Source organism: Apteryx mantelli, chromosome 5 (assembly GCF_036417845.1).
Source record: "Apteryx mantelli isolate bAptMan1 chromosome 5, bAptMan1.hap1, whole genome shotgun sequence".
NCBI lineage: Eukaryota > Metazoa > Chordata > Aves > Apterygiformes > Apterygidae > Apteryx > Apteryx mantelli.
The window spans coordinates 9,993,050-10,020,839 of NC_089982.1; the positions used below are offsets into that span (position 1 = coordinate 9,993,050).

At 65.6% G+C, this 27,790-nt stretch overlaps 2 protein-coding genes across 2 annotated transcripts; one reads left to right on the forward strand and one right to left on the reverse strand.

Annotated features, from left to right (window-relative positions):
- The first annotated feature begins 739 nt into the window (after positions 1-739).
- LOC136992141 (maestro heat-like repeat-containing protein family member 2B) lies at positions 740-18,995 on the forward strand. The gene is made up of 41 exons (XM_067297004.1): positions 740-764; positions 2,596-2,738; positions 2,944-3,066; positions 3,331-3,496; positions 3,946-4,044; positions 4,145-4,299; positions 4,721-4,864; positions 5,404-5,496; positions 5,977-6,046; positions 6,159-6,272; positions 6,717-6,787; positions 7,066-7,185; positions 7,550-7,657; positions 7,849-8,008; positions 8,273-8,313; positions 8,454-8,595; positions 8,947-8,999; positions 9,260-9,367; positions 9,671-9,790; positions 9,994-10,116; positions 10,264-10,416; positions 11,207-11,329; positions 11,678-11,757; positions 11,855-11,990; positions 12,123-12,218; positions 12,507-12,611; positions 12,838-12,961; positions 13,127-13,236; positions 13,488-13,640; positions 13,923-14,077; positions 14,319-14,481; positions 14,782-14,975; positions 15,400-15,537; positions 15,731-15,842; positions 16,448-16,594; positions 16,864-17,046; positions 17,315-17,470; positions 17,950-18,072; positions 18,312-18,414; positions 18,622-18,687; positions 18,873-18,995. The coding sequence occupies exons 1-41, from the start codon at positions 740-742 to the stop codon at positions 18,971-18,973; spliced, it is 4,899 nt and encodes a 1,632-aa protein (XP_067153105.1). The 3' UTR covers positions 18,974-18,995.
- A 2,162-nt stretch (positions 18,996-21,157) lies between these two features.
- Positions 21,158-25,954, reverse strand: LOC136992142 (collagen, type I, alpha 1b-like). The gene is made up of 5 exons (XM_067297005.1): positions 25,870-25,954; positions 24,515-24,787; positions 23,660-23,796; positions 23,017-23,130; positions 21,158-22,068 (listed from the first exon to the last, which is right to left on the reverse strand). Exons 1-5 carry the CDS (start codon positions 25,952-25,954, stop codon positions 21,586-21,588), a joined length of 1,092 nt encoding a protein of 363 aa, XP_067153106.1. The 3' UTR covers positions 21,158-21,585.
- Positions 25,955-27,790: the final 1,836 nt, after the last annotated feature.

Genomic DNA, 27,790 nt, shown 5'->3' on the forward strand with positions numbered 1-27,790 from the left:
TGAAGTTGGAAGGCATCTCTGGAGATCATCTAGTCCAACCCCTTGCTCAGGCAGGGTAACCTAACACGCATTGCCCAGGACCCTATCCAGATGGCAGCTTGCCCCAGAGCAAATCCAGGGCTGTTCAGTTACTCAGAGGAGATGCAGAGAATGACACATACAGACGCCTACACAGATGACAAGCCTGCAGAAGCCTTTTTTGGAGAAAGTCAGGCAAAAAGAGAAAAGGCCAAATCAGCCCCCTTGAGAGCAGGTCACCTCTGGCTCTGAGGGTAGGACCCAGAGCCGGGAGGGGCTGGGAGCCGCTGCTCAGGCCAAGTCGGTGACCAGACCCCTTCAAGGAAACTCAGGAGATTGGAGTGATTGAGGGGAATGGGGAAATTTGGCTTTGGGGCACTTTGGAGTCCTTTGCCTGCTGCCCTACCCGGTCCCCTGCCCTGAGTGGGCGTGGCCCTGGAGCACAGCCCTTATTGGCTGGCAGGTCTTTGTGACGTGCACGGGCGGGTCCCAGGGCGAGCCTTAATTGGCCAGCAGCCTTCTGTGATGCGCAGGGGCGTGTCCCCAAACAGGCCCTCATTGGCTGGAAGCCCTCTGTGATGCAGGCGGGCGTGTCTGGGGCAGGCCCTCATTGGCCGCAGCGCTCTGCGGCGGTGAAGGTGGCGCGTACGAGCGGGTCCCCACGGTCCCACTCTGTTCTCACGCAGGGCTGGCGCAGCAGCGCTGTCCCTGGCCCAGCGCCATGCGGAGACTCCAGGCACTCCGAGGTGAGGGGCTGGGGCCGGGGCTGGGGCCTGCAGGAGATCCCGAGCGCAAACCCCCAGCACTCAGCACCACTGAGCAGGGCTGGCCATTTCTGATGCTGCGGGAACTCCCCTGGACCCTCCAAGTGCACCGGCTCCTCAGGAAAAAACCTCCTCCTCGCTCCCATGCAGCTCCCTCCAGGCCCTCGTTTCATGCACTTTCCACCCCAGGAGCTAATGTGCCCCAACCGTGAGGGAGATGGCAAATGGAGCAAACCGTGGAGAGCTGTTGGTCTGCTTTGCACTTCCACACAGCAGTGCAGGGGACTTAGAGGCTGCCTCATGAGGAGTCAGGCCTGATGGGCTTGGTGGCTCTGATAACATCCACCTTGTTTCGGTAGCAGAGGCCCCCTGCTTCCAAACCCAGCAGGCTCTGGGCGTTATGCTCGCACGATAACCAAGGGGGGATGGGACGTCTGTGCATTGGAGTCTAACCTGCCGCTCAAAGCAGGACCCATCAGCGCAGGCTGCACAGGGCCTTGTCCAGTCATGCTGTGAATATCTCTGAGGAGGGAGATCCCACAGCCTCCCTGGCTGCCTCTTCCAGTGTTTGACCACCTTCACAGAATCACAGAACGGTTGAGGTTGGAAGGGACCTCTGCAGATCATCTAGTCCAACCCTGCTGCTCAAGCAGGGTCACCTAGAGCACATGGCCCAGCATTGTTTCCAGACTGCTTTGGAATATCTCCAAGGCTGGAGGCTCCATAACCTCGCTGGGCAACCTGTTCCAGTGCTCTGTTACCCTTGCAGTGAAAAAGGTCTCCTTATGTTCAGATGGACCTTCCTGTGTTTCAGTCGGTGCCCGTCACCTCTCATCCTGTCCCTGGGCACCACTGAGAAGAGGCTGGCCCCATCCTCTTGACACCCTCCCTTCAGATACTTATACGCATTGAGAAGATCCCCCCTCAGGCCTCTCTTCTCCAGGCCAAACAGGCCCAGCTCTCTCAGCCTTTCCTCATAGGAGAGATGCTCCAGTCCCTTTGGCATCTTAGTAACCCTCCACTGGACTCGCTCCAGTAGCTCTTGTATTGAGGAGCCCAGAACTGGACACAGCCCTCCAGATGCAGCCTCACCAGGGCTGAGCAGAGGGGGAGGATCATCTCCCTCGACCTGCTGGCAATGCCCTGCCTAATGCAGCCCAGGATACCATTGGCCTTCTTGGCCACAAGGGCACGTTGCTGCCTCATGGCCAACTTGTCCACCAGGACCCTCAGGTCCTTCTCCGCAGAGCTGCTTTCCAGCAGCTCAGCCCCAAACCTTCATGGGAAATAGTTTTTGTCTAATATTTCATCAGAATTGCTCGTGTTCCAACTTGTTCCTGTTGCCTCTCATCCTGTCCAGGTACATTTCTGAGAAGAGTTTTGCCCCATCTTCTCTGTATCCCCAGTTAGGTAGTTGCAGGCAGCAATACACTGTTCTCCCTTTCCCTTCTCCAGGCTGACCAAAGCCAGCTCTCTCAGCCTGCCCTCGCATAACATGTGCTCCAGCCCCCAGCCACCTTGAGGACTCTGTTCTGGGCCCACTCCATTAGATCATACCATTATATCATCTCTATCTTTTAGTAAGGAGCCTGGACTGCACCAGTAGCCAGGGGTGGTCTCACTGGTGCTGAAGAGAGGGGAGGAATCCCTCCCCTGGCCCTGCCGGCTGCCTGCCTGCTGATACAGCCCTGGCTGCAGAGTTAGCGCTGAGGGAAAGGATTTCTCTCCAGGCTGGGGAGCCGTTTGCCCCGAAACAGTGCAGGCAGCTGAGGCCAGCAGAGCTGACGCTCATCCTCTCCTCCTCTCTTTTCAGAGGGTCTCTTCTCTTGCGGAGGTTGCTGGTCCCGACCTCCCGTTCCCGAGGATGGAGGCAGGGCGACAGAGTCCGTCCCTGCAGCCGTGCCCACCTTGGCTGACCGGGTGACTTCTCTGTCAAACCGCCTGCAAGACGAGGAGGTGAGGCGGGGGCGTTGTGCTGTGCTGCGCGTGGGTTTGCAGGGGCCCAGCAGGGTCCCCGGTTTCCCAAGGGCGCCGCTGCCCTCCTGCGAACCGCACGTGCTGCGGATGTTGCTGCTGGCGGGGCCCGTGTCCCCAGCTCTGGGGCTCCCTGGCACTAAGGAGAAGCAAGGCCAAGCTCTTCCCTTCTGGGCTGTGTCCCCAGGGCGACAGAGCGGAGACGTACCGAGAGCTGGAGAGAGTCTTGCAGGGCGACGACGGCCGCTTGCAGAGCGCTGTCCTGAGCAGGGTGATCGCAGCGGCCTCGAGGGACATGAGAGCGGCCCAGGTGAGCTGCTCCTCTCCGAAGGCAGCCAGAGGCGGCTGGCTAGAGCGCGGTTTTGTAAACTGTAGGAGGGCTCTGAGGACCTGTCTCTAGCACTGAGACCCGTCAGAGGGTCCCAGACGCCCTGTGACAGCTCCTTCCCCGTGGATGCGCCTGCGCGCAAGAAAAGGCCGTATCCAGCCCTGCTGCAGAGGGCCCCGGCGCATTCAGCCTGTCCGGCTGCCTCGGCCTTTCTCCCGCTGAGGGGGGATTCGTTGCTCTCGCCAGGGGGTGACGGAGGACGTGCGGACGGCCGCCAGCGACGTCCTGGTGGCCCTGGCCCGCTCCCACTTCGACAGCGTCATGTACGAGCTGCAGCGCCACATGCGGGCCCTGGGAGAGATCTCGGAGGACTTTGTGTTTGTCACCCTGGGCAAGCTGGCCAGCAGCTACGGTAGGGCCCTCGGCCTCCGGCTCGGGGCTACGCTCTGTGGTAACCGGCAGAAGGGATCCTGCCCGCTCCTCCCAAAATGCTCCGTGCTCAGCCGGAGGCTGCAAGGTTTCGGTGCCCCTCGCTGGCTGCCGGGGCCGGCCGGGGCCCGGCCATAGCCCCCATCCCAGTGAGCTACGGACGGGAGCAGCGGGAGAGCCAGCGTGGCGGGCTCTGCCCCCGCCGCCCTCCCAGGCCCCCGAAGGGCTGCCCCGCTGCCCACTTGGGGCAGGCACCAGCACCCCGTCAAGCCCCCTCCCACGAGCCCTCCCCACGCCAGCGCCTGCCCCAGCCCCTCGGGCAGCTCTGGCGCCCCCCGACCCCGCCGCGCGTCCCCGGGGTGTCCCCGCACGCTGCCCCGGCTCCCTCTGACGGCGGCCGCGCTCTGTGCCTCTGCCCTGCCCTCTCTGCAGCCCTGCGGTGCGTCCCCTTCGTGGGAATGACGCTCTTCGCCCTGCAGACGATGCTGAGCCAGGTGGGGAGCAGGCGGACCCTGCGCGCTGTCTGCGGCGGTGAGTGTCGGCCCCGCGGGGAGGGGAAGGGCCGGGGCGGCAGAGCGAGGTCTCCTCCCCGCCGCAGGCTCCTGACCCTCCTTCGCTCCTCTCGCTGCAGTGCTGGAGCAGTGGGCGAAGGCCGCAAACACCTACCTGCGCCACTGGGAGAAATGCCCCTTCCCGCGCATGGGGGAGGCGCAGTTCTGCAGCAGCGTTTCCCCGCTCTTCTGCCACGTGGTCGGCAGCTGGCTGGGCTGCGAGGAGGAGGAGGAGGTGAGAACGGCTGCCGTCCCAGCCCCGTCGCGGTCCGTCTGTCTTTCCGCGTGAGGGCCGTGTGGGAGGAGAGGCGCCCGGGGAGGGTGCAGGGTGTCTGATGCAGCGCCCAAAGCCAGACCCTGCCGATGCGGTGGCAGTGTGGACGGTGGCAGGCGACAGGCAGCATGTGGGACTGCAGCTTCAGGCGCTGCCCGTGCCCAGGAGCAGGGGGCCGGGGCCGCCCTGCCGGGAAGCAGGCAAATGCGGGGGCCGTTGGGCAGGGCCGGGGGGGCCAGGGCTGGGGACGTGCCCTGTGCTCAGGAGCAAGCCCTTCTCCTGCAGGGGAAGCAGGGAAATGCCTCTCTGTGGGGGGGCAGACCGTGTCGGGGTGGCAGGACCTTGGGCCCCGATGAAGAGCGTCTCGCTGCCCTCCCTGCAGGTCAAGCAGGCCGTCCTGGGGGCGATGGCTGCCATGATGGGCCTCCTCCTGCACGAGGAGAAGCACCGCGGGCGCGTGTGGGAGCAGCTGCCCTGGCTCCTGGGCCAGTATCAGCAGGTCCAGGACACTTCGCGGGTGACCAAGGTGAGGCGTTACGTGGGGCACGGTGGGGCCGTGGGGTGTGTGCATGTGCTGCGAGGTGCTGTGGGGTGCCTGGAGGAGCCGGGACCCCTTGAGAAGAAAGGGAGAGAGCAGGGGAGGCTTGAGGCCTCCTGAGCTTCTCGGGCAGCACCAGAGCAGCCCAGGTGGGGCCGAGAGGGAGCTGAGCGTCCCCGAGGCCCGACCTCCTCGGGAAGGGAGGCCTCGAGCCCCGTCCCTGGGGCATCGTGCACGCGAGGGGCTCTGCTCTAACGCCCGGGCGCCGTCCAGCCCCGTCTGGCGGGAAGGGGAGGTGTGAGGGGTGTGAAGTGCCGGGAAAGGTCATCAGACGGGCTCCGTCCAGAGGAGAGGCCCTCTAAGGCTGCTGCTGGGAGGGAAGGACACCCGAGAAGCCCCGTGCAGGAGGGCTGGGTTTTTTTCCTGGGGGCTGGAGTTAAGGACTTCCTCACAGAAATGCTGGGTTTCCTTTCTTAAGATGTTGCTTTAGGTGACAGCCCCACTCTTCTTCCCCCGTTTCCTTGCAGGGTCTCAGTTATTTTCTTGAGATTCTGGGGGAAGTGAAGATCCCCATCCCCAAGAAGAAGGTTCAGGCCATCAGCACCGCTGTGCACAGCCAGGTAAGGGCAGCCTGACCCTGCACCGCTTGCGCTGGGTGCCGCAGACCTGATTCACACTGAGGGGAAAGTCCTGCTGGACGTCCGGGCAGAGCGTCCTTCCAGCGGGACCTGCCTTAAGGGCAGGTCTCTGCAGATACTTGGAGTCCTCTCCCATTCTGGGGTCTCGAGGATGTTGTAGAGCTGATTGTGGCTGCTGTGCGCAGGCTCAGGGGAGAGCCCAGCTCAGCCAGCAACGTCCCTTTCAGCCACGTTGCAGCACTCTGGAGCCCAGAGACCCCGAGCGCAGCCTTTGAACCTGCTCAGCTCGCGGCCCCTGGGCAGCGCGGCCGCCCCAAACCTCTGGAGGTGGCCAGCACCTCAGTGGGGTGGGGTGGGTTTTGGCTGTGGGTCCCATCCCAGGGCTCGGACTGCCTAGGGAGAGATGGAGGGGGAAGGCTAAACACTAGGCACCTAGTTGTAAAGCGCGCCTTGTTCCCACAGCTCAGTGATGAAAGCAAGCAGCCCAGTGAGGAGCACCGGTCAGAGCTGTCCTACTGCGTGCTGCTGCTGGGTGAGGGCAGGAGACTGCGCGGGACACCGCTGCGCCATGCTGCTCTCTCCCAAACCTCTGAACTGGGGGAAGACCTGGGCGGCTAAGGCAGAGCACGACTTTTCCCTCGCAGCCCGAGTTTGCCCTGAGCACACGGTGGCATTTCTGCACTCGCAGCTGGGGAGCAGGAGCGAGGCCGCTCGCGTGGTGTCCCTGGATCTGCTCAGAGCCCTGGTGCGCTCTGCAGGTCAGTGGTGCGGGGCGCAGCGAGGCCGGCCAGGGGTTTGGGCTGCCGGGCTGGGGACAGACACGACTGCAAGTGATGTACAAACACCCGAAACAAGCTGCCAAGCACCTGTTCCCCAGCCGAGCTGCTATGTGGCTGTGGGGACAGGGATGTGACGGGGCAGCTGTAAACGGCGATGCTCCAGTGACGGTGCTGAGCACTCGGTGACAGGGCAGGGACCCATCGCGTTTCTGCAGTGCTCTGTGTTGTTATAACAGACGGTCCCGTCACACAGCTGTGTCTGTAAACGGAGTCACTGGGGGACTCTGCTGCTTCCTCGGCCGTCACAGTCTTGTCCCCGTTTTTCTGGGCCACTCATGTGTGGACGAGCTGGGAGCTTTGTCAGGTCCCTGCGGAAGCGAGGGCTCTGCCTCAGCGCACGCCTCTGCCCATCTTTTCCAGCAGCGGAGGGAGGCCAGAGCCTGCCGCTGCTTGCGCAGGCGGTGCGGACTGTGCTGCGAGACCCCAGCAGGAAGGTGAGCTGGCTGGCAAGGGGCGGCAGCGCAGTGGGCGGCAGAGAAACCTGTGGCTTGGGGCAGAGCCTGGCCAGCCCCCAGCGGGGCTGCTGCTGGGGGTCGAGCCTAGACGAGCGTTTCCCCGTGGAAATTCTCCTGCATGGCAGCGACGGCAGGAGCAGAGGGGTCTCCTGCACCCGCATGGTCTCCCCACGGGGCACACGGGCTGGATCGGTGCGAAGGCGGGTGCCCCCGGGCTTTTGAGCAGAGGGGGGTAACTGCAATCTCCTCCGTGGCAGGTGGCGAGGGCAGTTCTGCGCTTCACCAAGGAGCTGCTCAGCTGCAGCGTGCAGAGCTGCTCGGCCTGGGATCTGGTGGCCCACGTCTTCGCCAGGTTCAGCCAGGCCTCCGTCAGACTGGTGAGGGCAGAGTGTGACGCTTGGGCTTTGCTCTGTGCCCAGGGTGTCCTGGGAGCCCCTGCGGGCGCCCTGGGAATGGGGAGCCCCCCACAGCAGGGCTGCAGTCAGCGGTGCAGAGGGCTGAGCGGCGTCCCCATCGCCGTTCCTCGGGGGGATCTCGGAGGATGCCGGGGGAGGGCTTTGGCCTGTTTAGTCCTTGCTTCACCTGGGACCTGGCCCCTCGTGTGGGACTTTCTGCTCTCTCCTGCCTCCCGAGGGGGGTGCTCCCAGGGGAGCATCACGGGAGCGCTGGGTGGTTGGTGCTTCAGCCTCCCATCTCAGGGACAGGGAGTGATGCTGGTGTTGCCCAAACTGTGTCTTGCAGGCACAAGGGAACCTTTCCATGGCAGAAGTGCAGGAAGAAGCAGATCTTCAAGCCCTGTGCTTGGACATCCTGCGCTCTCTGGATGTCTCCGTCAGGGGGATGACCAAAGTAAGTCATCCGGCGCCCTGCTGCTGCCTCCCTGCCCCGCTCTCCCCAAACTGCTCCCCAAGCAGGCCCTTATGCGCACAAGGCGAGTGGAAATGCAGAGCGTCGTCTCCATCTCGGAGCTAAAATGAGCTCTGGAGCCGGCCCTGAGGTGGGAGCCCCAAGGTGCTGAATTGCCTCCTTCTTCCCTGCAGCTCTTGTGGCCGCGGCTCCTCCAGTACGTGGTGCCAGCCCAGTACACGGGCACGCTGGTGCCACTCTCCCGATGCCTCCGAGAGCTGGCGGAGAGACGGGAGAGAGCAGGGCATGAGGACGGAGAGGAGGAGCCCGGTGTTGTGGCGTTCCGGGAGCGAGGTAGGAAGGCGAAACTCTTGCCGTGTGCTGTGCCGGGCTGTGCCGGGGGCCGGGGCAGCCCGTGTCACTCTGCTGCCCAGTGTTTCCCGGCCGTGCTGGAGCTGCCTGCGCCTCCGTCTGCCGAGCCCTCGGGAACCCCCGGGACAGGGCTGTGGCAGCGCAGCCAGTCACCAGCCCGTGGGCCGCACGGGGGCTGCGCGACCCGGAAAGGGGCAGGGTATGGCGGGTGGCGCGGCTCTCAGCGGCCTTTCTTTCTCCTCGCAGCCAAGCTGCCGACGCCGCAGGCCCTGCTGGCTCGCCTGCTGGTGAGTAGGGGCCGCGGGGAGACGCTTTGGGGGCCTCGAGGGGACGGGAGAGGTCGGGGCCGAGCGACCGCCCTCCCTGCTGGGAGAAGCCGCGGCTCCTCCGGCCGCCCCGAGCCCAGGTCTCGCCTGCCCTCTGCCAGGTGGTGGCGGCGGCTCCTCACGCCGGCGGCGGCTGCGGCGTCGCTGCCCTGCGGCTGCTGCAGGCCCTGTGTGGAGAGATCCACGGCGCCGTGGGGACGGTGTGGGCCGTGAAGATCCCCTTCCTGCTGCAGTACCTGGAAGGTAAAGTGCCGTTGTCGTTGTCGGGGAGGAAGAGGCTGGAGAGGCCGCGGGGGAGGCAGGAAAAGGCAGCGTGCAGAGGGGTGAGGGAGGGCAATTGGCCCTGGGTTTCTCAGCGCTCGCTCTGCAGGAGACTGGCGGGTCTGTGGCCGACCTGAGTCAGTGACGCTGGTCCCCGTCCCCAGGGTCCGTCAGGTGTCTGGGGCCTGCAAAGAGTTGGGCGCTGGGGCTGGAGCCTCCCGGCTTCGGCCCCTTCTGGCGTGGGACCTGGTGGGTGTTTGAGTGCAGAGGAGAGCCCTGGGCTCTTCTCTGGTGCTAAGTGACACGGAGCGTTTTCTTGCTCCGGCGTTGCAGGGAAAAGCGAGAGCTGCCTGGACTCTGCCGAGTGGGAGCGCCTGCTGCTTGAGGTAGAGCACTGCTGCGAGGGCAGCAAATGCCGGTGGGAAAGAGGGGGAAGGTGTGGGTGGAAACTTAACGAGGAGCAGGGGCAACCTGAGAAGGAAAATGCCAGTTCTGTTTGGAGAACAGGAAACACACGAAAGACAGCGGGCCGGTCGCTCGGGCTCCCTGTTTGGAGGGAGGGAGAGAGCAGGAGCGCCGGGCGCTTGCCGAGCAGCCCTGACCCAAGGGGCCGGGGAGAGGCTGCTGCAACTGGTGTTTCCCCTAGTTCCTGAGGACGTCGCTGGAGACCGTCAAGAGCCAGGCCTGGACCATGGGCCTGAGCTTCGAGCTGAGCCAGCAGATGGGCAGCTACCCCCGGCTGTCCCGGGAGCAGGTGGGTCCCTGCCGAGGCCTCGTTCCTGCTCCCGTTCCCGGTGGGCGCTGGCGGGAGAGCCCGGGACGCTGCCCGGGGCTGTGCCTGCAGCTCTTGCCCTCTGCGGACAGGCCGGGCTCCCCGGCTCCCCGGGCCTTCCCCAGACAGGCTTTGCTCTCCGCGCCGCTGGGCAGCGGGGCTGGGCTGAACGGCCGGGCGCCGCGGCCAGCTCAGCTGTGCCTGGTGCGGGCTGGTGCGTCACGGCCCGGCTCTGTGCCGCCACCTTGTGCGTGACCACGTCTGCGGTGGCCTCTTCTCTTCCAGGCCTTCCTGTATAAGGCCATCGGGATGTCGCTGGCAGCGTGTCAGCACGTGCCCTACATCCGCGGGGAACTGAAGAAATATCTATTAAGGACCAATTATTTGGAGGCGTCGGAGAGAGAGGTGAGTTTCCTCTTGTCCCCTTGCTTTGCCCAGAGCCCCTCCGTGTTTCCAGGGAACAGTGATGTCTCCCAGCAGAGCGCTCCAGGCTCTTCCGATGTCCTTGTCGCTGCTGTGTCTGTGGGACGATATCGCAAGTGTCGCTCGGAGCTTGCTGCAGCTGAGTGTGGGCCAGAGGCCGACTCACCCTTCCTCTTGTGTTGCAGGGAATGATTTCTGTTGTAGCCGGCGCTGCCGAGAGCCACTTCCACCTTGCCTTGGAGGTGGTGCAGGAGTTTGGGGCCTGCATGGAGGAAAGGCCAGTGTCTGGGGCTTTCAATCGCCTGAAGGTAAAGGATGCCGGGGGTCTTGGCTTGCCTTTCCTCTGCCTTATTTTCACTTCTAAGCCAGCAGCAGCCCAGTGGTGGCTGCTGCGTGGAAAGCGGGGTGCGACGGAGGTGCTGGGCTGACGTCTTGTGGCTTCTCCCACGGCGCAGGAATACCAGGAGGGGAAGAGAGCATGGACGCACATGGCGCTCATGCTGGCCTACAGCCGGATCGCGCTCTGCGCCCCCCGGGAGCAGCTGCCGGCCCGCGTGGAGAGAGACATCGTGGGGCACATCCTGCAGCACTACCGCGCCAGCTGCCAGGTGGGTGCGCGGGCGCAGGGCCGGCCACACGGACGTGCCGCCTGCCCCAGCCCGGCTCCGAGCTGGAGCTCATCGCGACGGGCCATCACTTAGGAAAGAGCCCCGAGGAGGGGTCTGTGCTGAAGGCCAAGTCGCAAACCCAGCCCGTATCCCTCTGCATGTCCCTGTCCCCGCGTTGCGGCTGCTCTGGGTGTTTTCTGGGTCTGAAACCCTGAAACTCCTGCGAGCCCCGAGTCCCCCCAGTGCCCCAGGGGCAACTGTGCCCTGCCTGTGCTGGTGGAGGGCGACGCAGCAGTGCTGGTCCGTCTCTGCTGTCCCGCAGCGCCTGTGCGCTCTGGGGCCGTTGCTGCGTGTCCTGCGTCTGTGCGCCGCGCTTCCTTGCCTCTCACTCTGTGCCCTTTCCCCTTGCAGGTGCTGGGCTTCGCCTTCTCCGCCAAGGTAAGTCCTGCCCCGTGGGGCCTTGCTTCCTGCCCTTCCCGCACACCTTTCCCATCGCAGGCGTGCCGGAGCGGCTCTCCCGCTCCCCAGGCCAGAGGTGGGGGGTCTCCTTGCGGTAGGTAGCGAGGAAAGCTCGTGCCTCCCCAGGGGGAGCTTCTTCCCGGGAGGGGAGAGGAGGCTTCCTCCCTCCGAGCCGTGTGCCGAGCCCAGGTCCCGGAGGCTCCTGGAAGCCGCAGTCGCCCTTCGGCGCTGTGCTCCGGGGCTGGACTCCCCGCCGTGCGCCTCTTTCCGCCTTTGGCGCTGTGAGGAGTTCCTCATCGGTGCCGCTGTGTTTCTCTCTGCCGGGCCGCAGGACGTGCAGCTCAAGCTGAGCCTGATCCGGAGCGTCGCCGAGGTCAGCCGGGCCGTGCAGGGGGCGGGGGGCTCCCGCCACGGGGAGCTCTGCTACAAACGGGAGCTGCTGGGCACCCTGCTGGTGAGTGCCGGGCCGGGACTGTGCCGCCGGGGAGGTTGGGGCTGAGCCCCGAGGCCGGGCGCCCCGAGGGGTGATGCTCTGCCTTGGCCGCGCGCGACCTCTCGAGCGCCCTGAGCCTCGTCCCCGGGCGGCGGGGCCCTTGGGTGCTGGTGCCCGGTGGCCGTCGCTGGGCAGAGCAGCGGGTCTGTCCGCGGTGGGGCGGCTGCCTGGCCCCGGTGCCGCTGTGGGAGCCGTGCGGGCGCCCAGCGCCTGTGCCTGGGGCAGGGCAAGCAGAAGAGCCTGTTGGCGGCGGGAGGGCTCTCGGTGGCTGCCCGCTGCCCACCGTGCGCGTGTCTCTGTGACCTCCAGGGCTTCGTGAAGGCAGAGCCCCGGGATTGCCTGGCGTCCCCGGTGCGGCAGGAGGCGTTTGTGGCCATGGGGCACTTGAGGTAGGGTCTTTCCGCCGGGGCTGTGGGGGGGGTGTCGTGTGACCCGCTCTGCGGAGTGGTAGGAAGACTCTTTTCTGGTCTCCTTTTTCTCTGTCAGCAAACTGAAGCCGTCGCTGACCCGGGAGGAAAACCGCGACCTCCTGGATCAGTGTTTGCAGAGCGTGATGCCTCTGCCTGCCCTGGAGCCCGCGGAAGAGGAAGGGGCGACAGCGGCGGACGCTCTGCGTGTGCAGGTACCTGGCGGCCCTTCTCTCCCAGCCTCTCCGGGGGATCCCCTCAGCAGCCCGCGCTGCGCTCTGCCCCCTCCGGCAGAGCCGGGCGTCTCCGTGTGCGGCCCAACGCCCGTCCTTCTCTCCCGCTCGCAGTGTCCGCACGCGCAGACCATGGGGGCTCTCGGCGAGCTGCTGACAGCCCTGCTGGAGGAAGAGCTCACCTCCAGCTGGCTCACGGAGATGCTGCACGTGAGTATCCGTGGGGGGACGGGGAAGGCGTCCCCAGGGTCGGGCGAAGGGTGTGCGGGAGAGCTGGGCCGTGGAGTCGGCAGGGTCGGCGCGAGGTGGCCGTGGGGCACGTCTGCGCCGGGGCCCTCCATGAGCGGCTGCCGGGGATGGGGAAGGGGCCGCGCCACCGGCTGCAGAGGCACCAGCTCCTCGGCGGGACTCTGCGCGGGAGGGAGAGGTTTGGGGTGGCGCTGGGCAGGCCGGGCTCGCCGGGGCCGCCTGTTGTGAGACAGGTCTGCTCTTGCGCAGGTGCTGGAGTACTGGCTCACCTCGGCCAAGGAGTGGGAGCGGGAGAGGGCCCTGCAGGCCTGCGCCCAGCTGCTGGGCGCTTACGAGGAGCGATTCGAGCTCTCGGTGAGAAGAGACCCCCCGCGTGCCGTGTCCCCTCTCCCCGCTGGCTGCGGCCCGGCAGGGAGCTCTGCCCCAGGCTGGGCGCTGGGTTTTGGGTCTCCTGGGCTGTGGGGCTGCACCGCTGCCTGCCCCGATGCCCTGCCAGGGCTCAGGCGGCAGCACAGCCGGGAGAGGGAGATCGGCCGCCGGGGCCGCCTGCGACCTTCTCGTCGGCCTTCTGTCTCCGCAGGGAGAAAACTCCTTTGGGCCCTTTGGCTCCATGGTGGGACTGCTGGCGCCTTTGGTCTGCGACTCGCTGGCCACGTCCCGCCAGCGGGCAGGGGCCTGCCTCGGCCACCTCCTCCGCATACGAGGTGAGGGCAGCCCCCTGCCAGCCTCGGCCAGCCGGGCCCCTGCTGCCCCCGCGCCCCACGACTGCGCGGGGCTGGGCTCCGTTCTTGCTTCCTCACAGCCCGTGGGCTGAGGTGGGGTCTCCGTGCCCCTCACTGCCCTTCCTTTCCTCCTGGTGCTCGCTGCAGGCAAGACGCTGGAGACGGGGGCCGAGGAGGACGAGGTGCAGCCTTTGTGCCAGCGGCTGGGAGCCCCAGACGCCGAGGCTCTGCTCCAGGCCTCCTCCAGACTCGCAAAGGTACCTGGCGCCGCCAGCGCAGGCAGGGTCCAGGCTCTGTGTAGAAGCAAACAGCCCGCGGGGAGACACTTGCAGAGCTCTCGGCCGCCCAGAATACACCAGGCCCTGCCTGCGCCGCTGCACTGTAAAGCACTCGCACCCTGCAGGCCTAGCGAACTGCCCCACTGCCCGGGCGCTCGAGCTTCCTCTCCTTTGTGAAGAGCCGGAGCAGACCTGTGATGTGCTCTCTCCTGGTTGTGATTTCTGCCCAGATCGTCTGCAAACACATCCCCCCAGCGCAGGCCACGGATTTCCTTTCTGCCGCCCTGGACGGGATGCTGTCGGTCAGGCCCGCGTGTGCTCAGGCAGCTGGCGAGTGGCTGCTCACCTTCCTGGAGACGTGCGGGGGACAGCTATTCACCGAGGTGAGAGAGGCGCCTTTTCCCTGGGGCTTTGGCCTTCCCGCCTCAGCCGTTGCCGTGCGCCTCGTGCAGGTGCCGGGGGCTACAGAGCCGCCCCTCGTGCGCAGCACCGACAGCTCTGTCGAATCCGAGTGCCGGCAGCCTGATCCCGGAGCCTCTGCTCGCCTCCTCTGCTCGGGCTCTGCTGCGCTCGGGTTTGGCTCTGGGGCCACAGGCCCAGGGTGGGAGGCTGTGCGGGAGGACGAGGGAAGGCTGCAGAGGACGGCTCTTTTGGTCTGCGTTCAGGTGCCAGAAATCCTCAGCATCATTTACATCCGGATGCCGACCATGCAGCAGGACACCCTGCGACGCGTCCTCTTCGAGGCGGTGTCCCTGCTGGCCCGCTACCACCTTGGCTCCGTCATCGACAGCCTCCTGCAGAAGCGGCTGCCCATGGACAGGTACGTGCACTGGCCCGGCCCTGGGGGCAGGCAGGACCCACCGCTGACGGGGCCAGGAGGAGCCAGCGGAGAAGGCGATCGTGCTGCTGCGGGGGGAGAAAGGCTGAGCGTGGCAAGAGCCGGTGCCCAGAGCCTGGCCCCCGCCAGCCCCTTCGAGGCCAGGAGAGCGTTTGGCCGCTGCCGAGGGCATCGCAGGTAGCAGAGCCTGCGGGCTCACGGGGCAACTTCTGCTGCCTTGCAGTGACACCGTGGAGCTGTGGAGGGTCCTGGGGAGGAAATTCTTTGTGAACCAGCTCCTGAGGGTTTTGATGGAAAAACTGAAGCACTCAGGAAACGACCGAGCCAGGACCAGCTCTGCCAAGCCTGAGGCCGACGACGATGAGGCTGCGCTGGAGCCTCTCAAGGTACGTGCACTGGCAGACACATTGCTGCAGCTTCGCACCTGACGTCCTAAATAACCCTTCGGCCTGAGGGACGCTGTGCGCTGTGCACACTGTGAACACCCCTGAACCGCGCGGGGTGCCGTGCTGGGCCCTGGGCAGCGCTGGCAGCGGGGCAGCCGAGACCCTTTGCTGCTGCCAGGCAGCCTGCAGGGCTGCTGCCGAAAGCCAAACTGCAGACGGTAAAGGTGCCCGAGGCGGGCAGGGGAGAGGGGGGAAAAGGCCTTGTTTTCACAGGCCGCTTGTGGTTGAATTTCTCTGCAGATCACACGTGCCATCTTTGAGGTGGTGTCAACGCTGCAGACCTCAGAGGCTGTGCAGCGCTTGCTCCCGGAGCTGCTCCCGGTGCTGCTGAAGCAGATCAGCACCACGCTGGGAAAGGAGATGCCGTTTCCCCAAGACAGCAGCCAGCGAAAGCTGTTCCTCAAGGGATACACGAGCGATGACAATCCTTGCAGGTAGGAGGCAGCAGGACAGAGACGCAGGGTCCCGTAACCAGGCCATGTTCGCTCATGGCCCCAAAGCAGCGCTTTGGCCTGCCCCGTCTCTGAGGTGGGGAAACCAATTCTGGTTGTTTTTGCTTCCATTTTTCTCCTGGAGGAACTTTGATTCCCAGGGAGGAAGGTGTGAGCGTGAAGTCTAGAAACTTGGGGTTTTCTAGTGCTGTCAGTGAGTTTGGGGCATCAGGAAGGGTGAAAAGGCCAGTTTTCGTGCAGCTTGGCAGACCTCAGGGTTGCGAGATGTCATTTCAGGGGTATTTGCAGCTCCCTCGGCGAGGCTGAGCCCGAGTGAACAAAGGCCTCGCAGGCGGTGGCGTTTCCCTTGCGCTGCCTGAGATGCCTGTTGCCGAGGTTCAGGCCTGGCTGCTCTTCTCTCCCCCAGGCTTTCCCTGGAGACCTTAGAGGCGGTGCTGCGCACGTGCCTCGACGGGAAATGGCTGTGGCTGCTGAGGAAGCAGGGAGCCTGGGCCGCCCTGGAAGACCCCCGGGCTCACCCCGACGGCGTCGGTCTCCTGACCGGGTGAGAGCCCCAGGAGGCGCCTCGCTGCTCTGGGGTGGCTGCGACCCCATTGGAGCTGGCGGGACCCTTCCCCTTGGCCTGGGCGTCTCCGAGTTGCCCACCAGAGCCTGCGCAGGAGCAGGTGAATTTTGGGGGCCGAGGCCAGGTGCCTGCCTGCGTAATTGCGTGTCGCCTGCCTGTGCTTTGTGCGCAGGGTGCTGCTCCGCGCCGGGACCATCTCGCTGCCCGTCGTGCTGGTGCTGACCCAGTGGCTGGACGCCCCCTCGGCCAACCTGCGGCTCATGGCTGCGGCTTTCTTTGCGGAGGTGAGCGAGAAGGTGGGAGAGGGAGGTTTGGGAGGGGTTTTCTCCTGACGCTGCTCTTTGGGAAGGTGCTGGCGGAAAGTGTCGCAGTGGAGGCGGGAGCGGATCCCCCCTTGCAGGAGGCCTCCCGGGAGCTGCCCTTCCCTGCCCCCTTCCCCGTCCTTCCCCTGTGCTATTGCCAGGGATGCTATTGCCCCTCCAAACCGCTCAGTCCCGGTCCTCGTCACTGCTGCTGGTGGCGGAGGAAATACAGATGGGCTTTCTATCAGTGACCCCCTTTCCAGGGCCTCCCCCGACCCCAGCCAGGACGTGCTTCCAGGTTCGATTGATCTCAGCAGCTCTGCTGAGCGACCCCCGGGACCCAATGCAAATCCTCTCCAGAGGCCAACTCCCCCCAAACACGGGCACAAGGCCTCCCCCGGGCACGGGGCAGCAGCTCGCCATCCCCAAAGCCACAGCCTGGGCCGGGCCCAAAGGAAAGCTGCTGGGCACCGGGGCAGTTAGCCCGGGCTTGTGGGGCTTCCTCGTGTCGAGCCCGGGGTGGTTGTTGTTCCCGGACCTGGTCTGCATCCGTCTCCGATGCTGACGGCCGGGTTGCTGTGCTGCAGCTGATGAAGGAGCCAGCGCTGCAGGAATGGAGGTGCTTTCAGCCGATCTTGGGGGCCTTGGCAGAGAAAACGCAGGACCCGAGCAGCACCGTGCGGCAGATGGCGGCGCGCGGCCTGGGCAATCTGGTCAGCGGAGCACCGGAGAAGGTGAGAGGGGTTTTCCTCCACGTGAAACGCAGCCCCTGCATGACCGGAGAGATGCAGGTGGAGAGCGCGGAGGGGTTAGAGAGAGTGGGCAGAGCAGCAGGGGCAAGTGCGAGTCTTTGTCCCGATGGCGCTCCGTTCTCGGGCATCAGCCGGGTTGCAAAGGGGACTGAGGTGCCAATGGGACCCTGGGGCTGTGATCTGCTCGGGGGCTGTTTCTGAAAGCTTCAGCCCTGGAGGCGAGAGGCATGTGTGTGTGTTACACTTCACAGCTGCGCAAGCACAAGGGAGCCGTCCTGGAGGCGCTGCGGAGGGGCCTGGAGGACGTGGCCTCGGCGGAGGTGGTGGCAGAGAGCCTGCTGGCGCTGGCGAAGGTGGTGGACGAGCTGAAGGGGAAGGCTGTCGGCTCCACCTTCAAAGACCTCGCCAAGGCCACAAGGACCTTCTTTGATGCTGTAAGTGAGCGGTGTTGTCTAACGGCTGCTCGAAGGCTCCCTCGCGGGCTCGTCCAAGAGGGGTGGTGTGGGCAAGGGCAGCTCTGCACCGGGAGGGTTCAGGGAAGACACTTCTCTCTGGGGAAGACGGAGGAGGTGCTATTTGTGACCCCCTCTGGGGGTCCTTTCTCAGGACGTTGCGCTCGACTGGCAGTGCTCGGGTGTTACAGAAACAGTTGTCCGAGGTGTCCCAGTTGCCCACCTGATGGCCGGGGTTTCTCGGTTGCAGGAGCAGGCGTCGCTGCGCTCGGCGGCCTTCACCCTGTACGGGGTGCTGGCCGCCTCTGCCACGAGGAGGTGGAGGTCTTTCTTCACCCAAGACCTGGACAACACGTGGGCCAGCCTCGTCCTCCACCTGCGGGACCCAGACCCAGGAGCCTCCACGGTCAGAGCCACAGCAACTTGCAATGCAGAAAGCGAAGCCGCACGGCGCCCGCGGGGACATTTCTGCCGTTCCTGCCTGCTCGGCAGCTGCAGGGTCTCTGCAGAGCATCCCCGAGAGTGTCCCAGCAAGGTTGCCCCTGCGATGCCCAGGGCAGCCGCCCCAGCACCCTCGCGGTCCCGTTGCAGACCTCTGCCTCCCTTCCCTGGCCTGTCCTTGGCGCCCGTCCCTGCCCCAGGTCCCTGCTCCCCCTCAGGGACGGGCGTTCGCAGCGGCCTCATGGGCGCAGCCGCCCGGCAGTGGTGCTGTTTGCAGGGTGCCGGGACAAGGCCGGGGAAGGCTCCCTCATGCCGGGACACCACCCCCAGGGCGCCCCCTCTGCGGGCCCAGGGCCGGCACCAGCCGAGCACGACATGACAAGCTCCCCGGGAAGGGTCCGGCCGTCCCAGGGCAGCCACGACAGGCTCCACTCTCTTTGGCAGGCGTGCCAGGGCGCGCTGAGGCTGTGCGCCCCGTTTCTGGGGCTGAGGAGGCTGCGGCAGGGCATCGCCGTCAACACCCGGCTGAGCGCGGCTGAGCTGCAGGACGACATCTGCAGCCAGCTGGTGAGGAGCTGCGCGCCCGGGTGCGACGGGGCTGCGGGGCCCTTCCCGGCCCCGAGGGAGGCAGCGGGCGACACGCCGAGGGCGGCAGGGCGCTGTCGCGGGGCTGGCGCCGGGCCCGGCCGTGCCTCCCAGACCCGTTCCGGCTCCTCGGCGCCCCGCGATCCGTGCGCCCTGCTTGCTGCGGGTCGGCGGGGGCGTTTTCGGGCAGAGAAGGACAGTGTGTCCCCGTGTTGCCCCAGGCCCAGGAGAGCCCCGAGCACCAGCAGGCGCTGTACATCGCCACCCGGCACTGCTTCCTGCGGAGCTGCGCGGATCTGCAGGCTGCGGCCCTCGACATCGCTGGTGAGCCCGAGCGGGCGTCTCTGCGGCTGCTGCCTCCCGCGCCGCCGCTCTGCCCGTCTGCCCGGGGCTGGAGCTGCGTGGGGGCGGCCGGAGCGGGGTGCGGGGGCTGCAGGGGGCGGGAAAGGCGGAGCAGGTGCTCAGGGTGGGATGTGGCCGGGCTGGGAGGGAGAGAGCGCCCTGATGCCGGGTGTTGCCCTGTGCACGCAGGGGTCCTCGTGGAGCACGCGGGCACCGAGTGGCTGACGGGGGAGGAGGCGATGCTGCTCTCGGCAGGTAGGTGACGGGGCCGCGGCGCCCCGGGGGCTCGCAGCAGTTGGGGCCCGGCACCGCGGCGCTCGCTGAGCCAGCAAGCGGCTGCGGGGCAGTGGCGGGGCCGCGTCGCCCTCGCGGGGAGGCCGGGACCGGGGCCGGGGCTGGTGCCGGTGCCAGCACCAACGCCGCGGCCGATGCCGTTGCAGCTCTGCGGGTGCTGCGGGGCGACGGGGACCCGCGGGTGCAGCAGGCGGCCGCTCGGCTCCTCCGCGCCACCGGCCTCGAGCAGCCTCCGAGGCGTCGCTGAAATAAACCTTGCTGGAGCCTCACGCAGCAGCAGGGGTGTTTCTGTGCCGGGGCCCCGCGAGTCGCTTCGCCCCCGCCGCCGCCGTTTGCGCCCGGGTCCCCGCGGCTCCGGGCCGCGGCCGTTGTCCCGGGGGCGGGGCGGGAGCCGGGGGCGGCGGCGCTCGGTGTGCGGGGCCCCAGGGCCGGGCCGGGCCGCCCCCGGCGCGGGTCTGTCACTTCCCGCCAGGCGGCGGCGGCAGCGATCGCTGCCCCGGCGGGGCCGCCCGGCCGCAGGTAAGCGGTGCGGGAGCGGCCGGGGCTGCCCGGGCCGGGCGGGGCCGGGGGTTCTGGGCAGGGCCGGTGGCGGTGGCGGTGGCGGTGGCGGTGGGGGGGGGCGGGCGGTGCGGGGGCTGCGGGCGGCCGGGAGAAGCGGCTGCAGGGCGAGCGCGAGGCGCCTCAGCACCGCGGCGGTTTGTAACGGTTGTCGCGCGCCCGCAGGCGGCACGTGCCACCGCCCCCTGCCCCGCGCTGTCACCACAGGGCGGGCGCGTAACGGTCGGGCGGTAACGGTCGGGCAGGTAACGGTTGGTCAAGCGGGTAACGGTCGGGCGGGTAACAATTAGTCGGGCGGGGAACGGCCGGGCAGTGACCATTGGTCGGGCGGGGAACGGTCGGCGCTAGGACCCGGGGCGGGGCGGGCCCCGCGGGCGGGGCGGGGCCACAGCCGTTAAAAGGCGCCGGTTGGGGGCGGGGCCGCCGTAACGGCTGCGCCGTCGGGGGTGCGGGGGGCTCTGCTCGCTGCAGCCGCGGCCGGAGCGCGGGGCGGGCGCGGGGTGCGGCCGCTGCCGGCGGGCCCCGGCACCGGTGAGTACGGGGCGGCGGGCCGGGCCCGCGCCGCGCTCGGCCTCCGCCCGGCCGGAGCCCCGCGGGGCCGGAGCCGCGGCGGAGCGGGCCGGGCGGCGGCGGCGGCGGCGGGGGGGAGCGGCGGTGGCGGGCGCCGCCGCGGCCCTGCGGCCCGGAGAGCGCAGCCGTGGCCGGGGCGGGGGGGGGGGGGGAGGTGGGGGCCGCGGTCTCGCGGCCGGGGCGGCTGCCGCGGCGGGAGGGGGCGAAGCGGCCCCGGCCCGGGGCTTCGGGGCGCGGCGGGGTCGGTGCCGGCGCCGGGGAATAAAGGCCGAAGGGCCGCGGCCGGCGCCCCCTGCCCGCGCTGCCCCGCACACGGGCCCCAGCGGCGGAGCCCGGCCCAGTTCCCAAGCACGGACCCACCGCCCGGGGCCCCGCGCCCCCAGCACCGCACACGGGGCCGGGGGGGGGGGGGTCGGCACACGGCGGGGAGCGGCGCGGCGCGTTTCTGGGCTCGGAAGCGGAGACGGAGTCGGCTGCTTGTGAGGCTCAGAAACGGGCTCCACCGTGCGTTTCTGGGGCTTGAAAAGGGGCTCAGTTGGCCGTTTGGGGGGCTCAGAAACGGAGGCGAAGCCAGGCGACTGGGGGTCTTGAGAAGGGAGGAGGAGTCATGCATTTGGGGGGGCTTGAATTGAGGGTCTGTTCCTGAGCCCCCAGAAGGGCCCACTGAGCTGAAGTCATGTGTTTCTTAGGGCTAGAGAAGGGAGGCTGTCCTCTGCTTTGGGGCTTGATAAGCAGAGGCTGGGGCTTCTGGTTTGGGGGCTTGAAAAAGGGCTCAGTGGGCTGTTCTGGGGGCTCAGAAATGGAGGCAAGTCCTGCCTTTTTGGTGCTCAGAACCAGGCTCTGTGGGCTGTTTTGGGGGCTGAGAATGGAGGCTAAGTCCTGCATTTTTGGTGCTCAAAAACAGGTTCATTGGGCCAGTTTCAGAGCCCAGAAATGGAGGTTAAGTCCTGCATTTGGGGATTCAGAAAAAGGCTATATGGGCTGTTTTGGGGGCTCAGAAACAGAGGCTAAGTCCTGTGTTTTGGGTGCTCAAAACCAGGCTATAGCCTCTGTTTCTCAGCTTCCAAAAGAGCCCCTATAGCCTGGTTTTGGGTGCTCAAAAACAGAGACTAAGTCATGTGTTTTTGGAGCTTGAAAACAGAGACCAAGTAATCTGTTTTCAGCCCCAAAACCAGAGGCCAAGGGGGCCCTTTTGCAGGTGGTGGGAGGGTGAGAGGGGTGGGAGGGAGGTGGGCAGGGCCTGTGGACCCTCACCGGAGGTGGGGGTCCATTCGTGTGTGCCCCGACAGCAGGGAGGCTGGCATGCACCAGGCCGAACTTCGCGTCTGAGATAGTTTCTGGCGCGAAAGGCGCTTTTGGGGGAGGAAACACAAGCAGACACCATCTTCCAGTTCCAATGTTTATTCACCCTTTGTACAAGACTCGGAATATTTATTCAATATGTGTACATTGTTAATAAACTAATTGTTCAATATGTATGCAATATTAAAGATGATATTAATACGCAAGTTATGACAGTGATTGTTTTATGACCTTGTCAAAAGCCCAGACAGCTGTAACGAGCCCCCAAGCTGGAGTCATAACGAGCCCAAGCCATACTCCCAGCACCACTTCCAAGGAGGCCGCAGGCACAGGCAGGAGCTCGTCGCAGCCAGGAGCGGGGCACTCGCAGGGCAGAGGGAGGCGAGGGGTCCTTCTGCACATGGGGAGTCCCACTTCTTCTGTCAGGGATTAAGCAAACCCCACGGCGCTCGCTCTCTGTTGTGGATGCCTCCCACTTTCATTTCCAGAGCAGAGCAGACGCAGCCTGTGTGTGCGGTTCTCGCTCTGCTCCTCCGAGGGGGGGGCAGCCGCACAGGGACGGGAGCACAGAGCGACCCGGCCAAAGCAGCTGTCACTTGCTGGCAGGACAAACCTGGGAATGAAAGAGCTGGGCAGTGAGGCCGGACCTTCTGCTCCACAGGCCAAGTGCAGCTCTCCAGGTGATGCGATGAGCAGCTGTGCGCTGAGCCACGGCAAAAACGCTGCAGACTCACCAGGAAACACCTCTGAGGCCCCGAAGTCCTCGTGCGGGTGAGGGGACAAGGACGCAGCCCCTCCTGCGGGATGTGCTATCCCTGGCTTTGCGCATGGTGGCAGCGTCTGAGAGCTGGCACTGGGGTGACACTGCGGTGTTTGCACCGGCCCCCTGGCGCGGCTGGGGCTCCTCCATCCCTGCTTGGGGAGAGAGACCAGTCAGCGAGAGCTCGCGGCTGGACGGCGCAGCCCCGCACGGCCCCAAATCAGCCCCAGTGTTTAGCTGCCCCTGCGAATCCTGCGCCTTGCCCTAACTGGAGCCCTGCTCAGCCTCGCCAGCCAGAAAAGTCACCTTTCTCCCCAGAGGAGCACACTAGAATTAATACTTGCTAAGAAACATCAGCTAAGCGAGGCGCGTTCCAAGCAAAGCACAAAGCAGCAGAAACCGCGGCCCTGCCTGGAGCCCTCCCCAGGGAGGGCCTCCCCGCGGGGCTGGTCCTGAGCCCCGAAACAGCCTTCGCGCGCGGGGGACACCTGCCGGGAGGGCGCGCGCCCCGGCTGCATTCAGCACCAGCGAGCCCAGAGGGACCCGCGCACCGACACCCCCAGCGACGCGCCAGCACCACAAACCTTCCCTCGACCCCAACAGCCCCCCCGCGGCTGCAGTCCGGACCCGACCCCGACCCCGCCGCAGCCGATGCCCCTGCCCGGGAGGGCGGCTGCCCCACGGGGACGGACACCTGCAACCCCCAGACACCCTGCTGAGAAGGCAAGGGGCAAAGCCAGAAGCCACAAGCAAAAAATGTTTTTTTCCTAAACAGCAGCCAGGCACCAGCTTCCGCAGCTCAAGCTGGTTTCGGGTGTTCCCACCTGTCTGACCCCGCCGAGCGCCCCCAGGCACAGCGCTACTCGGCCGCCCGTGCAGCGCAGCACCCTGCTCCCGCTGCGGGGTCCCGGCCAGGAGCCCCCACCCTCATCACTGGGTCCTCGGGGACCTGCAGGGACTGCGGTGCCTCCCGCCAGCACCAGGAGAGCCCGCAGAGCCCCCAGCCCGACACCCGGGGCACGGACAGCCCCGGCGACCACGCGCCCCGTTCCCGGCGTCACAGCGGGGCTCGCTGCTCCGTCGCCCCTCGCGGCACTCACCGGACGCGTCCTCCCGTGTCGGTGTCCTCGGCGCTCCCCGTGTCGGGCTCGTGCTCCTCGCTGATGCTCAGGGCTGGGCGCTTCCTGCTCTTCCTCGCACCCACGCAGCGTCGCCTGTGGTGACACAGACCTCTGTGAGGACCCGGCAGGAACGTCCCCTGCTCCCCCTGGCACCGCCACGCGCCCGTCCTCGCCCCCGGCACGGTCCTGCACGCCTGGGCCGGCAGGCGCAAACCCTGCACCCTGCGCAGCGGTGTCCAGAGCAGCCCCGTCCCCGGGGACGGCCACAGCTTCCAGGCCCAAGAGGTGATGCCCGTCCCGCGCACCCCTCCCAGCGAGGAGGACGCGGCTCTGCCTTGCCCGCGAGCTCCCGGCCCCGGCGCCCAGCCCACGCAGCCGCGAGCGAACGCCGGGCCGCAGCCCTGCATCTCGCTGCGGCCGAGCAGCCAGGGGCCGCGGCGGCTCCCCACGAGGCTCCTGTGGGGCAGGCACGGCAATCGCAGCGGTACAGCCGGACACGCAGCGCCCCCAAAGCAGAGCTAACGAACACGACCGCTTTGCGCAGAGCCGCCCCCTCCCCACGCAGCCCTTTGCGGGAGCGCTGGGGGCTCTGCCGGGAGCGCCCGGCCCCTTCCCGAGTTACCGAGGCCCTCGCAGGCACGAGGCGCCCGGCTGCGCGTCTCCGTCCCGCTCCCTGGCCGTCCCCGATGTCGGCTACGCCGAGGGCGCTGTCGAAGCTGCGGCCCGGGTGGCCGAGGCGCCTCCGCCCGCGCCGGCTCCCTGGAGGCAGCAAGACCAGGTTACCGAGGGGAAGCCCTGCCTCGAAGGGGTTCACGGCGCAGCCCCCACGGGACTCGCACGCTGCCGCTCCCCGACACCCGGCCCCCGCACAGCCCCCGGCTGCTCCCGGCCGGCGTCCCTGGCTGCTCCCAGGTTTCGCTGGGGGTGGGAATTACCCCCTTGGATGGGGCGGGAGCGACCCGGGGCGCCAGCTCCCCAACGCGGCGCTGCTCCGCGCTGCTGATCAGCTTTCTGAGCAAGCGAGCGACCCCAGCTCCTCCGTGGGGGCTGCGAGCGAGGGACGGGCCAGGGCAGAGCAGAGGGGGAGTCCCCGCTTCTCCCCTTACCGGGCTGCAGGCCCCGCACGGCCCCCGGTCCAGCCGCTCTCCCGGCACCTCCCTGCTGCAGTGAAGCTGGATGCTCGGTGGGAAGGGAGCGGCGCTTCTCGAGACCGGCTGCGGCCGCAGGGGCTCCCTGCAACAGGGCCCAGCCCAACGCCAGCCCTCGCTAAGGCGCGTTTGGAGCAGCTGGGGCCTGGGAGCTGCTCGCCCAGGTTGCTTGGCGCAGCCGGTTTGGCTGCGATGCAGAAACGCCCTCCCGGCGGCTCTCGCTAGCAAGGCTGTGAAGCGCACCTGGGTCACGGCTCGTGTCCCTGACCCGGCAGAGGCAGGCTGGGGACACGCAGTCGTGCACGCACTGAGTCCTGCCATGCTCTTACCCCCGGGGCAGCCCCCGTGGCTCCGGCCGGGAGCAGCGAGGCTGCAGGGGGCCGCCCGGGCGCCCGGCACGGCCCGTCCGCCCCGCGCCGCCCAGACGCGGCCGGGACACGCCGCTGCGCGGGGAGCTCCCTCCTCACCGCCGGGGCTGCCGAAACGCTCCGTCCCTCCGGCCGCAGCTGCCCGCAGGCCGCGCCGCCCCGCCACGGCCGGGGGACCCCACGGGCGCAGCCCAACCCGCCCCGCGGGGCCTCCTGCCGCCGCCGCCCCCGCCGCTGCCGCGGCCCCGGCGCCGCCGCCCCCCGCCCCAGGGCGCCCCCTGGCGGCGGCGGCGCCGAGCTGCGGGGCGCGGGGCCACGGCGCCCCCTGGCGGCTGCCGCGCGGGACCGCCGGGCCCGGCCCCGCCGCTGCGGCGACCCCCCGCCCGCCCCCCCTTCCGCGCTGCTTTTCAGCTTGCTTTTTAAGCAAACCCTCTGGCTCGGGGGTGACTGCTGCCCCCCCCCTCCCGAGCTGCAGCCCTGGCCCGGGGGGACCGTGTCCCTGCTCCTGCACCCGGGCCGCAGGCAGCTCCCCCCCGCCCAGGCCTGCACCAGCTCTTTCTTTGCATTTTAGCACGTGGGCACCAGCCGCACAGATCCGCATTTGCCAATACCCGCGTCAAACGGGAGGGCAGCAGCTGCCCCCCCCCCCCCCAGCCCTCCCTGGTACGTCAGTCCAGCGGGGGAACATTAGCCTTAGTCCAGGCACATTCGGACTCCAGCCTTTTATTCATTTCCTGCACATGAGCTTCATTCAGCACCCTGCTGCAGCACCTTGCCGGGTAGGAGCTGCTCCCCTGTGAGTACTTGGCTGTGTTTCACCTTTTCTGCTTTGAGTGCTACATGCTTCCTGCTCCCCCTTCCTACAGCCCTCTTGTCTTCCCCAGGGCCCAGCAGACACTGTTACATTTATTGCACAATCTCAAAAACCATTCTCTGGTGCCCAGAGTTCTTCAAAGCAGGACTTAGAAACCACAGCCCTACCCATCCCCAGCACACCGTGCATCTTTTCATCTTTTTGCACGTATCACTGCATCTTGGTGCACAAGCTAAGCTGCACATGTCAGCAATGTTCAGCCTTACCTTTGCCGCTCCTGCTGCTCCGCGCTAGCCCCAATCCAAGTTCAAGCTGGGCAGGGGGAGGCTTATACAGTTTCCCCTTGTCTCTTTACTGATGGACTTCGTTAAGGGGAGCAGAGCCAGAGAGGAGACTTGGCATTGATCCTCTGGATCATTAGCTACTCCATAACCCAAAACTCAGGTCCATGTAACCCCTGGTCGCTTGTGCAGTTCAGATGGAGCAGACGCTCTCTGTATACTTCGGTGGTAAGATGGTTCATCACCGTGGCCAGGAGTTCCTGCACAGTTTGCCTTCACCGCTGCTCCCCCAGGCCCTTCCCTCATTTTCGTTTCATTCAAATGAACAGGACGATGACTTTGTTGCCCTGAGCAGCACTGCCGTAGCTGCCTGATGCTGTGACTTGCTTCCACGTCCAGAGCTGATCCTCTTCCCACTACTGCCGTTTTACTTGTCACCAATATCCAGAGCAGCTGATCTGCCCCTGCAAGAGGACTGCACGCTTCCAGCACCTTTTTTGGGATAACATTTTTCTCCTTCACCTCAACAAGTTCCTCCAAATGTGGCTGTGGCAATGACTAATGATACCTGTGTGATTTTGCTTTCTCTGCTCCAATTCCTTTGAGCTTTCCGTTCTTCATCTCTGCCTCAGCCATATGCCTTTCTGTACAACTAAGCACTGGTGAACTCAGTGCAGAGCATCCTCTAACACACCCAGGGCACCACCAAACTGGGGCTCTTACCCCTGTCACGTGCACTGCAGAAGCACAGTCATGTTTGCCCGAGCGAGAGGGGCACAGGCCATAGGTGCTTGGCCCACCAGTTTACACCAGCGTTGGATTTTGAGTTGTGTACTTTACCCCTTCTGAAGTCACTCAAAGATTTCAAGGTTACTGGAAATGTTTGCAGTCAAAACTGTGCCTTCAGACAGGCAGCAAACAAGAGCATCGTGTCAGCACCTGTCAAAGCCGTCCTCGACTTTCATTTACGCACACGCACAAATGCACACACACACACACTGTATTTTATGCCGCTCCCACTTGTCAGAGGAAACGAAAAGCACTGGAGAGCTGGTATCAGAAGCACCATTGCTGAGACATTTCACTTCCATTTCAGACCAAGAGATGCCAGAGTCAGAACATGACTGACAGGTACGCCCAAGTCTTGAGTTGTTTTTCTTCCCTCTGCAGGAAGGCGAGCTTTAACCATAGACAAGTGGAGCTTTCCCAAGGTATATCAGGTAACCCACTGTCTTTTTCTATCATTTAAAACAAATCCACCTTTCCAAGTTGGGTTTTTATTACCTGAAATACAAAAAAATCCTCAGCAATCACTGTCCACCAGGGCCTTTCTCGGAGCACATCCATGGAAGTTCAGAAGCAGTAAGTACCTCAGTGTGGGCAGCTGCCGGGAAGCCGGGTGCCGCCAGTGAAATGCTCGAGGGCACCGCAGCACTCAAGCCGTCACTCCTTTGGACAGCCCTCGACTGCCCCGCCGGGCTCCTCGCAAAACACACACCCATGACCCAGCTTATGAATGCTTTTCTACAAATTACTTCCTACACTTTTTTCCCCATGAAAAGCACACAGGCTATCACTGATGGTAGGCATCTAATATTTTTACCTTGTTTCATTTCAACCTTACAAAAAGAAAGAACTGTACAAGCTGATCATCGCATACCACCATTCACAAACTTTTAACATTGCTCTGAACCAGCGCAGCTCAGGTAATGACAAAATGTGCTCTTTTGAGATTTTAAGCATCTAAGATTTCATGTTACAAGTGAAACTTGGTCCTGGCAGATCCTGTTTGTCTTTATCAGTCTTCAGATACCGTTTTCTTTGCCTTCTCCCCTCTTCCCCAGCCCCCAGATAACCATGCAGCCTGAATCTGCAGGCCTCCATATATCTACCTTATAAAGCCATGCGAAGGTCTGAACGCTTCAGGAGACAGCATCGCGGGGCCTGCGTGCCTGTGGTGTCCTTTGGTGCTAACACGTCCCAGAGCAGTTGAGGCCATTCCTCAGAGGAGTTTTCAGGGACTCCAGCTCAGGGCTCTGCTGCAGGATCTGCTCGTCAGCTCCAGCATTTCAGCTCGCGCAACTGTGCATCTTTACAAGCTTCCAAATTAACTTTGGTTCTCCCAGTTAGCAGAAAATGTTA